Source organism: Ictalurus punctatus, chromosome 12 (genome assembly GCF_001660625.3).
Source record: "Ictalurus punctatus breed USDA103 chromosome 12, Coco_2.0, whole genome shotgun sequence".
In the NCBI taxonomy this organism is placed as follows: domain Eukaryota; kingdom Metazoa; phylum Chordata; class Actinopteri; order Siluriformes; family Ictaluridae; genus Ictalurus; species Ictalurus punctatus.
In genome coordinates, this window is record NC_030427.2 from 4747851 (window position 1) to 4760140 (window position 12290).

At 41.1% G+C, this 12290-nt stretch overlaps 1 protein-coding gene and 1 long non-coding RNA gene across 4 annotated transcripts in view; one reads left to right on the plus strand and one right to left on the minus strand.

Moving 5' to 3' along the window:
- The window catches only part of mtss1 (MTSS I-BAR domain containing 1), a 36056-nt gene extending 33050 nt beyond the window's left edge, over nt 1-3006 (minus strand). For both annotated transcript variants that reach the window (XM_053684539.1, XM_053684538.1), the window contains exon 1: nt 2147-3006. In XM_053684539.1, coding sequence (XP_053540514.1) covers nt 2147-2218 — 72 coding nt within the window. In that variant the 5' untranslated portion in view covers nt 2219-3006. The remainder of the gene's footprint in view (nt 1-2146) is intronic.
- Nucleotides 3007-3130: 124 nt separating this feature from the next.
- On the plus strand, nt 3131-11743 carry LOC108273057 (uncharacterized). Of its 2 annotated transcripts, XR_008397590.1 has the most exons (6): nt 3131-3475; nt 4531-4624; nt 9775-9897; nt 10183-10253; nt 10499-10548; nt 10755-11743. It is a non-coding gene; the product is annotated as an uncharacterized LOC108273057 (long non-coding RNA). The 2 variants fall into 2 exon arrangements; XR_001814237.3 differs by having other exon boundaries at nt 10183-11743.
- Nucleotides 11744-12290: the final 547 nt, after the last annotated feature.

Sequence of the window (12290 nt, forward strand, 5' to 3'; positions counted from 1 at the left end):
TGTGCACACCACAGCTTATTTACAGTTAGTGGTGCCCATAACACGCCTTAACAGGAAAGGCCCAGAAAGAGCTGAAGACAACAAAAGAAAAGTAATTTCTCAGATGCCAAAGTTATGCTGACTACACCCAGGTGATCATGGACACCAAGCACGTCACAGAGGGAAAAAGCTATGTTAATGATTGTGTGCGTCTCTGTGGCTGTCGGCCAGAAGTCAGCCAGAACGCTTATGCTCTTTTGATCCTCTTGTACACTTCTTTCTTTTGTGCCCCAACACGCCGCTAATAGAATCCCCAACGCCGTTTTACAAAAGTAGAAAGGTACGCGTCACAGAACCCTGATGTATTCGGATGCCTGGTGATAGCATTCAGCACACTAGGGAGTAATAAAGCTCAGGGTGTTTTCACACCTTGTTCGTTAGAGCCCTCCAAATGCTCTCGTGTATATGTGAACAAACCAAGCGATCTCAGACCACTCCTAAAAGGACCCAAAAGTAAACCGTACTCGGACCATCTCGGGAGATGGTCCGAGTACGCTTCGTTTGTGGTTCGATTTCTTCGTGATATGTGAAAGCAGGTCCCGGTCCTCTTTGCGTTTCGTTTCAACAAGTGGACCTGAAGGCTTGCTGTACCTGCAGCCGTGTTTCGTCACTGCTGAAAGCAACAAAACTTTGCAGCATGTCAGGTCGCAGGGTCGTGTGGTCTCAGGAGGAGAGCTGTGCACGTCTTGGAATTTGGAAAGAAGATTGCATTAAACAGCAACTATCCTCAACACATAAGAACATAAAAGTGGTTCTTTTGTGTCCTCAAAAAAATGAAGGAAAGAGGCTATAACAGAACTGCGCTACAATGCCGGGGAAAAGTACAAAAAAAATAAATAAATCTATCACAGGCGTACACGAGAACCCGTGACAAGACGCGTCGAAGTGGTGAGTCAGCTGAAATGAAGGACTCCTGTCAATTCTATGATGACCTGGATGAAATTTTGGGTGCACGCTGGCGTCCGAGTTCTTATGAAGCTGTGGTGTGAACGAGAAAGGGTCCGAGATCGCTTCACTGCTGAAGACGACCGAAAACAGAACCACAATATCGTGAACGCCAAAAGGATTGAGGTCACTTTCGGCTGGTTCTCGTCCTGGTTCACGTTAAGTGAACTGGGTTTGGAACTTTTAAAACCATCTATATGTGAAAACACCCTTAATGCTCAAACCAATAAGCGACCAAACGGGTACGTCTCAGCGTGCGTACCATCACAACCACCGCAGCACATCTTCCTTCTAACTCAGCACTGTCGTAATTAATCAATCCTTACGGCTGTGTGTTTAATTAAAGCAAATACACTCATACCACGTATAAAACCGCAACACAACACCGAGTACACGATCTGAATCCGGTCAACTGAGTCTTCTCATCCGTAACGACGACACCAACGCTCTCACAGGATACGAACTTAAAATTTAAAAAAAAAGGATTTCCGCGAATACTAAACTTCCTGTGTGAACGCTCCGGCGAACACTTTTTTGCAAATAAATCCGTGCATATCGTCGATAAATCAGGCCAAAGGTGTGTAAGCGAGATCGGACCAGCTCTGCTATAAATATCGGATCAATGTCCTTTCAACGCTGGGGAAAGGTTTCATATATTTCCTGTAATGTTTGCATGAAGAGCCTGATAAGACTCGTATATTTGATTATATAAGAACGCTGGCCTGTCGCATCCTAAATCTAGATTTTATAATTAGGTTTTTAGTTTTCTAAGTTTTTACACAGGAGCAGATTTGAGTCTCACCACTTTGAACATCCAATAAATCCTCTGAAAGTATTTATTTTTTTTATTTTTTTTAAAAAGTGTGAATTGAATTGGGTTTTTTTTTTTATTATAAAGTTTTGATGAATAATTTCCAGGGATTTAGTACAAACATTTCTCCCTGCTGTCTTTCCCTCAGCTTTGCCTCGACCAACCAGAGAGCTGTTGCTATCCGAGATGGAGCCTCGCATTGTGTAGCCAAACAGCTGGTAAATAACTTCTACAACAGGCTCATGACAGAAGGAGACACACACAGCACTGAAGGATTCATACGGACTTCACACACACACACACACACACACACCGCGTGTTCTGTGCTCGAGCTCCATGTTTTGTTTTTACCTTCATGTCGTTCATGATGGACAGAAAGAGCCCTCCCAAAGCGCTGCACTCCTTCTCCATTACCGCATCCATTTTCCACCAACGAAGGAAAAAAAAAAACCCTCACAAAAACGCGTGCCTTCGTGTGAGGAAAGGGTTGTTGTTTGCTTTTTTTTTTTTTAAATCAAAAATTATTTTCAAATACAATATAGATAACGTTAGACTGTCCTGGGAACGGTAAAGGTTGTAATAAAGGAGCACAATAACCTGGGGAAACGCGTATCTCGCATAGCAGAGTTAGCACTCTTTTGCTAGCCGGTTAACTAGCTTCTACTACTAGCTTAATAAAATGTAAACAGCTGTAAATTCATCGCGTTTGCTTGGCCATAAAAGACCTACAACCGCATTAGAAGACCAGCGAGACGTCCGCGGTACACATTCAATCCCACAAGTCGTCTCCTAACCGCATCTAACTCCGCTAAAGATCTAAACTACCTGCTGGCTCCTCACTGAACGCTCAAAAAGGAGACGAATCGGATCAATAATGTCGTGTTTTCCCGTCCAGTTTATCCAAGTGGCGTCGAATCGCTACGGTTATTTGAAGTGATGATCTGTTTCAGACTCCTGCTTAAGCGAATAATGTGGCTGTGTTTTCCACAGAAACACTGACACCATTCTTTCCTCTCCTCTCCACACACTTCGTCCTCTGTGTGCGTGTGAGCGGTTCCGGGGCTGTATTCCAAACGGCTCCCTATTCCCTAACAGGAGTGACTGTGCACGCGCCGCAATGGGTTAGAACGCCCTCTATAGGGCATTGGAAGTCATTTGGGATTCCGCCCTGGTTTATGATCCAAGTGTTGGGCGTGGCCACATCCCATCGCCCCATTCCGATTGTTTTTTCCCTCCGTATGTTGTTATGTTCGTTATTTGAACGTTAAACTTTTAAAATAAAAGCAAAAACATCGCATGACTCGTTTTGTCTTATTATCGCTTCAGTGAACATCTACGTTATTGCTTAAAAATAAATAAATAATGGGGGGAATCGGACTGCCAGCGCTACGATTAGTGGACAAGCCGCTCTCCCACCTGATCCACACACACAGTCGTCTCAGAGAGTGATTCGTTCATTTCTGTCCGCGCATGCGCTGAAACATCTCCATAGGTTCTGTACCGGAAACAGACGTTATTATTTCATCTCTCGAGTCTTCGGGTTCGAGTCTTTCGTTCTCCCGGTGACCGCCGCATAGGCAATGCACCATGCAGTAGTGAAAACAGGATGAACGAAGAGCTCGGACCGGAAGACTCGAGAGGTGAAGTAATCATTTCTGAAAGAAGGAGTCGTATCAGGAGGTGAGGTGAACTGACAGACTGCATAGACTGAACACCTGCTAAACTATTGATGAATCATTTCTATTTCTCATAATTGCATTAGCCTATAGTTTATTCTATAGTTTATTAAGTACTAGATGTGTTGGGGCAATTTAACATTTTTATTCAATTCTGCTGAAATGAACGAAATGACTCGTAAAAAGATCCGTTCATTTTGCTGAAGGAGATTCAAAGATCCGAGTCAGTAAAATGATCCGAACTTCCATTCAGTAGAGCGGACCAGTTTGGCCCTCCCAGCGCGAGCCACGAGACCTGCACGAGCCACTGAGCAGTGCAAATTAAAGTCCGAGAGGCTGAATAGGTTATCATGTGTGTACTTACAGCCATGCACACAGGGCATGTCCAAATACTCACATTTGCGGTCTTGGCCACTTGATAGCGCGTGCACGTGACAGGAAGTCAGTGCGCAAGGTCTTGAAAAATGCCAAAGATCAGTGCCCTTAAGGCAGTGTTTTTCAAAGTGGGGGCCGCCAGGGGGCGCCCGGGGGACCTCAACAATTTGGTGTGAAAAATAAATCCTCACTCTCAGACAACCACACACACACACAATCAATTCCTAATGTAATGTAAAGATGTAAGATGTAATTATTAATAAAAAAGGGGGATATATTCAGAAGTCTGTATTTTTGATGTGTTTTAAAGACATCTCACAAAAGGGGACCCTCGGTCAAATTTTAATGCCATTTCGGGGGCCCTGGAAAAGTCTGGGAATCCCTGCCTTAAGGCACACTAAATCCACTCTATCTCTACCGCTTGGGAGCGATATTCGAGGCGAAGTGTCTCCCATCATTCAGCATGTTTAGGAACGTGTGTGTCCCGAAATCGCGAGATGTCGAGGAAAACTTTCCAGTGCAAGCTAAATGAATTAGATATTACATATAATTTGGTAGAAAAACGTAAAGAGTCACATGGTGTCGTCTGCAGAGATGATATGCATTTTGTAAAACGTTTGCAAGTGCTTATTCTCACTTAATTAGATACACCACAGTTATTAACTCGTGTGGTCTGTGACATAGGGACTACTGAACAGACATTTACATGTATAAAGCTGCGTGCAGAAAATGAAGAATTGTTTACAGACGCAAAGAATTCTGCAGCTGAAGGTTTCAGGTAAGTGTAGATCATGATCATTAAGTGGGAACGCTGTTCATTTCAGAACAGATGTATATACAAAACATTCAGTGTTTTGGTGGGGAGTGAAAACAACATATGCTGGTCTTTTCAGCAGGGCAAACTGTTAACAAAAAAAATCATTCAAGAATAGTCATTTTACTCAGTTCTTTTAAGTTGTATGTGATGCACTTTAGAACGATTATGCATTTTGTGCATTTTTGTACTTAAATTGTATGTATGTATATCTCTTCTCTTAATTGTTTGATGGGAAATGAAGCAGAAATGAAAGATCTCAGGGTCAGGGACAGAAAGAGGAGAGGAGACAGCAGTCACATGGCTGTTTTATGCAGGCATGGATGAGGCTATAGGGGGCAGGGCTTCTGTTAGTCAGTGTATGTGAAGGTACAGAGAAACAAGCAGGGTGTGACATGCCTGCAGTGGCAATTAGTCAGTCCATAGCAGGAGATACCCAGTCCTCAGCAGCAGGCACACATTCCCGAGAAGCTCAGCCAAGGCCATCTGGAATCCAAGAGAAATCAAAGAAGACGGAAAGCCCACGTAAAAGAAAGGAAACTTGTTAACCATAATTTAAAGTGCAAAGTACTGAAAATCAAAATGTGCATTTTTACAACACTATACTAACTGCCACCGTTAGCGTTACTCGTGTGTGAAAAGGTAATTGTATTGCAAGTTTAAATTATTCACATAGGGATTAGACATTTGCAGTCACTCTGTAAGACAGTCCATAAGCCATCCAGTACACAAATACTAGAACCTCCAAGGTGCGTCCCCAACCATGGTCCTCAGCGCGCATTAACTGGATGAAATCGTTCACGGATGTCAGAGAAAGACGGAAATCCGAACGCAGATCAGCACGTCCGTCTAGGTACACCTGAACAACGGGCATGGTATTTATAACTTCATATCTTGGTGCTGTAACCTAAATTTGTGTAAAAACACAAGACACATTCATTCTAATTAGCTGTCATCGCAATTTGCTCTTTACAAATCACACACAGATTTTGTCCGTCTGAGAATAATAAAATAATAATATCACAAAGAATAATCAAATATGTTAACACGTGTGCTTACTTTGACCATTTAAATCTCACAGCCGATCGAGTAACATCACAAACCTCATTTCACTTACCCGAAATTCACTCATCAGAGTTAGGTTGGTTGGTTGCTCATGGCGTCGCTGTGTTCTGTAATTGTAAGTTCTTAAAAGAACACTAAGAACGACGAGAACCACTGCCGCAACCTGGACCAACATTTTTGCACTTGCTAAGCGTGTCTCATCGGGTAATGAAGTTCTGTACACACCTGCGGTCTTCACTCCCACTTGGACCAAATACAGGAAATACGTCATATAAGCAGACAAGTGGTCAAGTGCAATGACTGCACGTGTGGGTATCTGGACAGGCCTACAGTTACGTGTTCCTGTTCTTGGAAGATAAACGATCTGTTTATGTATACACCGAGATTTCCTTGTTTGTTCTGCTTAATGGAAACTCCAGCGTTGTTGGAGTTTATTCTGAAGGGGTACACCTGTTTATTGGCAAACAGAAAGAGCTTGTCAAGGCAGAAACTGTAGTGATTTGGGGTGTAGTCATCGTCACCTGGAGGAACACTTACAACTCATCAATTCACAGAAGACTGACAAGTGAGAGTGGATAGAGAAGGATTCGGTAATCCACCGTAGATTAAAATGAACGCAAATACATTCTGGTATATTGTACATGCAACAGTTGAAAATTACTTCACAATTAGACCACGATGCTGCGTAGGGAATGCCTTCAAGCTTGCTATGCTTTTCCGCATAGCATTTAATAGGAGCATTTAGCATGGAGTACCATTTAATAAAATAATCCATAATGTACTCTTGCAGCTGCATTTATTAGTGTATTTACCTCCATCTCATGTTAATGGAGCCACATGAAGGTTCTCCAGAGAACTGAAAAGCTGGTCTGTGTGATTCTCTGACTGGCGTTGAAGCATCATGTGGTGACTTAAAAAGCCTTTAAATCTCTGTTCGTGCGCCACACTGTGTGTGTGTCTGTTATCATATCTTTCAAGGGCTTTGTCGAATCTGTTAGTGTCAACTAATCTCAGCCTTGTTTGGCATTGTTCTAGGAACTGTTGATAGCAGTATACTAAGTATTTTAGAGTAGAATTATGGGTAGAACTCAAATGAATTTGCGCTGCGCTGCTCATTGGGTCACACGTCACACAGGCCCGTCAGGCCCCTCCCCCAGACCCCCTGCATGCAGTCATGGTAACTCCGGTTCTTTTTTCTGAGCCCGATCACTTGGCTCAGCTCAGTGGCACGAACCGCCTCTTTCAACTCCCAAACACCTCTTTATTTAGTATCACTTCTGGATTTCATAATTCAGCCAAATTTAGCAATGTTTTGATGGTTTTGAACATGGTGCACATATATCACTTAAATTATTCAATGTCATTATACTAAACCTCATAATTTACAGAATACCATAATTTAAATCATGTTCAGTATAAAAATCTTAAATAATGTATAAACATCAAACACTATCACATGTACTCCCGGCTAACAATTTTTGGTTCCAAGAAAATTCTTCAAGGTTTGTTTTTGGTTATCCAGGAAAGTTTTCTTTACGGAAACAGAACGTTGTTTTTAGGTTTGCAGAGCGTTCCCTTAACGTCCTGTTAACATTCTCTTAACCTCAATTTTTATCATTTATTTTACATATTCATACATTCATGTATCATCAATCATACACAAAACAGTCTATATAAATAAATAAATCAATAACCTGCACACAATCACAATGTTTTCGTTGATCCATTGTTGAATTGTTTACGTAAAATAAAATAAGCCACTCATCTGAGGACATTTTCAGAGATAAAAAATTTGCAAGAACTTTTTTTTAAAAAATATCATTAAAAAGAAAAAAAAATCTGTGACTGTAAAAACTGATCAGTTTAAATTCTGATCAACTTCTCCACATGAAAAGACAGGTTCACTTCTTCCACTACCCTCATCTGCATATTTAACAAAGAAATGAAAAAGGCACTGTACGTTTCATGGACATTCGATTAAACAATTATATGAGTAAATAAACTTGTACTATACAGGCCTTTAATATCACAAAGTTTGTGTACGGCCACGTCTGGTTGTCTGACGCCCAACAGAAAAAAAATCGAAGCTTCTTTACGATATAAATTCTCTTGAAAAGCATTTAAGACTCTGCAGTTTGGTTCTCAGATTAATATATTCATTTTAAAAGAGGTTTGTATGTATTCATATACACTGACAAATACACCAATTATAGCTCAAGAGCAGCATCGCAATATGAAGTGATTTTGATATTGACTTGAGCTGATATTTTACTGTAACTATATACAAAACGGTCTGAGATTATTTAATAAAAGCAGATCTCCCATATTCTCTCGCTCATTGTCTCCCGATTCTCACCATAACTGCTGTCCCTAGCTGTGTTTCCATCCATGTATTTCTAAGCAAATGTTGGTATATCTCGCAAAAAAAAAAAAAAAAAAAAAGCTGGATGGAAACACCAGATGTGAGTAAAATCTCCAAAACGTGCATAAAAAAACCTGTGTGCTCGATTGAGGCAGATAATGTGTTTGTATTCAATACGAAAACATGCAGAAACACAGTTATCCTACTGTGTAAATTCCTGGATGCGCATCAAAAACCGTTGTGTGGCTTTTCCTCAACGAATCATGTGATTGGATAATTGGCTGATGAGATTGGATATTCAGTGCATGTAGCCAACTTAAACATTCCAATGGTAAAGTGTTTTACTGTGAGAACTGGGGCGCAGTGGGTTCGACATAACCGCACTAACCAATGGACCAGTCTCATCGCACCGCAACTGAAACGTTGTTTTGTCATTCTGATAATGCCTGAGCCAAAGTCTGTCTTGGAAATGATTTTATATAATTACCTCCCAGAACCGTTTCACACGATTCCCTTCCCAAATCTCCCTCCTTAGATCACAAGATAACATGAGGTTTGTGATTGTAATGTGTGAAACCTAACTAATTACCCAGCTAACTAGTTACCATCCAACATTGCTTATCCAGCACTGCTCGCTCCGGGCTCAGTGCGAGGGGAGATCTCCGACACTAACCTCCTAACGAGACAAAAAGAAGTTAAGTGACCAACAATAATAACCTTTGTGATGTTAGTTAAAGTGATGAGTAGGCACTTAATATTGAAGTTTAAGTGTACAAGGACGATGAAAATGCACTGTCTGAGCAGCAGCCATTATAAGATTCGGTAGAATAAATGGTTACGCGGGTTGAATTTCAAACAAACCAACTCAGCTGATGGAATGTTCGGACGCAGATCAGTGATGATTGACAGGACAGGAGCACTTCAGGAGTCAATCAGATTTCAGCCGGGGCCAGTGCCCTTCTGGCCCCACCCTGGGATCTGCCAGTGTTGAAGGAAATGTCAATTCTCTAAATTGACCTGAAAATAACCATTAGAGAACGTTCTGTATAGGTTCTTTTTAGGTTGTCCCACAATCACCTAAATACAAATTCTGGGAAGGTTAGTTTTTGGTTACAAAAAAAGAACGTACAGAGAAGGTTCCATCCATCCATCCATCTTCTATACCGTTTATCCTTTTCAGGGTCACGGGGAACCTGGAGTCTATCACAGGGAGCGTCGTGTACAAGGCGGGGTACACCCTGGACAGGGTGCCAATCCATCACAGGGCACTATCATATACACACTCACACACTACGGACACTTTAGACACACCAATCAGCCTACCATGCATGTCTTTGGACTGGGGGAGGAAACCGGAGTACCCGGAGGAAACCCCCGCGGCATGGGGAGAACATGCAAACTCCACACACACAGGGCGTAAATCACACTCAGAAATTACAGTGTGCAAACGTGAAGGTTGTTAGTAGACCCTGCTCAATATGATATTTTTACAGTACAAATTCTACATTCTGCCTTTATGTTGTCTATGTTATTAAAATGCATCCAAATGCTACTTCATTTGCGCGTGTCACTCATCGTATTTTCTGGGGGGGTATTCCAGAAAGCCAGTTTAACTTACCGTCACATAAACCCTGAACTCTAGGTTGATTAACCCAAACATTGCTTAATCTGGGTTTTCCGGTTCCAGGACGCCTGTGAGGAGTAAATTCAACCTCCTATTGGTAACTCAGAGTTAACTCGCGCACACGTTGAGGACATAAAGACATTGTCAATGGATTGCTGATATCAGGGGTCACCATGGAAACCCAGGGTGAGAAAAAAACGAGCCGAATACTTTAGCAAAGCAGAGTTAGAGGTTTTAATGCATGCTGAGGAATATAAGCCAAGTGTAACAAAAGAAAAAAGTAATACTGCTGCATCAGTAAAGGATAGGCTTGGCGAAAAATAATGGATCGAGTAAATGTGTGAGTTTATAAGTTTATAAATATATAACAATGTCCCTATCGGACCGGTGTTGTAATATTAAATAGATAAGCCTTTATTTTTGCCATCCATGAATTTCATCAAATAATATATAAGCTTCATATTTTATCAGGTGCAATCCTTCTGGACCCAGAAGAACTTGGAGCCGAGTCAAAATGAAGCACAAAAACATTCTCCAAAAAGGTAATATTTCCTAAGCTGTAATCTAAATAACTGTCCCAACCATTATCTTCACTCACTCCGACTGAGCAGCTGTAAGCTCCTTTTATTTGACTGCATTAAGGTGTGTACTGTCATCTTAACTGTAAATGTCCTTTACGTCTTTCTATATTAGTTGCATTTGTTTGAGAACGTACATTGAGAATCTAACTGGTTTCATTTTCTTACAATTGTCTAACACATTGTATTAACTGACCCTTTTGCAACAGCACAGCCTGCCACAGTTGTAAGTGATTCTTGTCCTCAGGTACCACTTCAGGTAATATTGGCACCCTTGATAAATATGTGCAAAGAAGGCTGTGTCTTTTTATTGTTTAACCTTTTGATCTTTTGTTTAAAAAAAAAACAAACACAAAAAATACTCTGCTCTCATGGGCATCAAACATCAAAAAATGTTACATATAGGTATGCAACAATTATTGGCACCCTTTTAGGCAATACTTTGTACTTCCTCTCTCTGCCAAGATAACAGCTCTGAGTCTTCTCCTATAACGCCTGATGAGGTTGGAGGATACATGGCGAGGGATCTGAGAGCGTTCCTCCATACAGAATCTCTCCACATCCTTCACATTTCGAGGTCCACGCTGGTGGACTCTCCTCTTCAGTTCACCACACGGGTTTTCTATGGGGTTCAGGTCAGGGGACTGGGATGGTCATGGCAGGACCTTGATTTTGTGGTCAGTAAACCATTTCTGTGTTGATTTTGATGATGTTTTGGATCATTGTCCTGCTGGAAGATCCAACCACGGCCCATTTGAAGCTTTCTGTCAGAGGCAGTCAGGTGATGCCATGTATCGTAACAAAATGTCCAGGTCCTCTGGCAGAAAAACAGTCCCAAAACATTAAAGATCCACCTCCATATTTAACTATGGGCATGAGGGACTTTTCCATATGGCTACCTCTCTGTGTGCTCCAAAACCACCTCTGTGTTTATTACCAAAAAGCTCTATTCTGGTTTCTCTTCCCATAGAACCCGATCCCATTTGAAGTTCCAGTAGTGTTTAATGTTTCAGTGCCATGTTTCTCAAATGATAAATGTGCAGTTTTAGAGATGTTACTTACATAGGTCTCAAATGATAAGTCTGTGACTAGATGTAAAATTACACCAATGACCTTAAGTGTACACTGAAATATTTATTGAAAAATTGATAGTAACTTATTGGCAATTTTAGTTGCCAGTAAGACTGTAAATAAATAAGAACACTGTAAATCATTAACATACATCTGTACTGTAAAAACACAGCATACTGCTGTATATGTACACTATAAAATTACAGTAGAAATAAGGTATGTTTACGATAAATGTCACTGAAATTGCGAGAGCAACTGTGAATTTATATAAACTGGGAGATTCATGCGACTAACTGAGAGAACATGCGACTAATGGGTGTTTCTTGTTACCCAGGTGTGTCCTGTTAGATTGAGTTTTTAAACAATAAATAGCTCTGAACATCTCTAGTCTTGGTTTTAGACATTAGTTTCACCAGTGAAGACTTCATTTGTTGTTAGAAAAGATAAGCCAACATGAAGATCAGAGCGCTGTCTATGGGAGAAAAGCAATCACAGACATTGCACAAACATTGGGCATAGCCAATACAACAAACTGGAATGTCCTGAAAAAGAAAGAAACCACTGGTGTGGACAGACACCGAATGAGTTGGCCAAGGAAAACAACAGCAGCTGATGACAGAAACATTGTGAGAGCTGTGAAGAAAACCCCCAAAACATCAGAACAGTGTTGAATTTGCAAAGAAATACAGAGCTGAGCAACAAAAGTTCTGGAACCAAGAGCAACCTCTCCCAGAATGATGGAAAAGCCAAAGTGTGGAGAAAGAAAGGATCTTGTCATGATCCAAAACACACAAGCTCATCTGTGAAACATGGTGGAGGTAGTGTCAAGGCTTGGGCTTGCATGCTTCTGGAACATTCTCACTAATCTTTATTGATGATGCAACTCATGACGGTCGCAGCAGAATGAACTCAGAAGTTTACAGGAACATT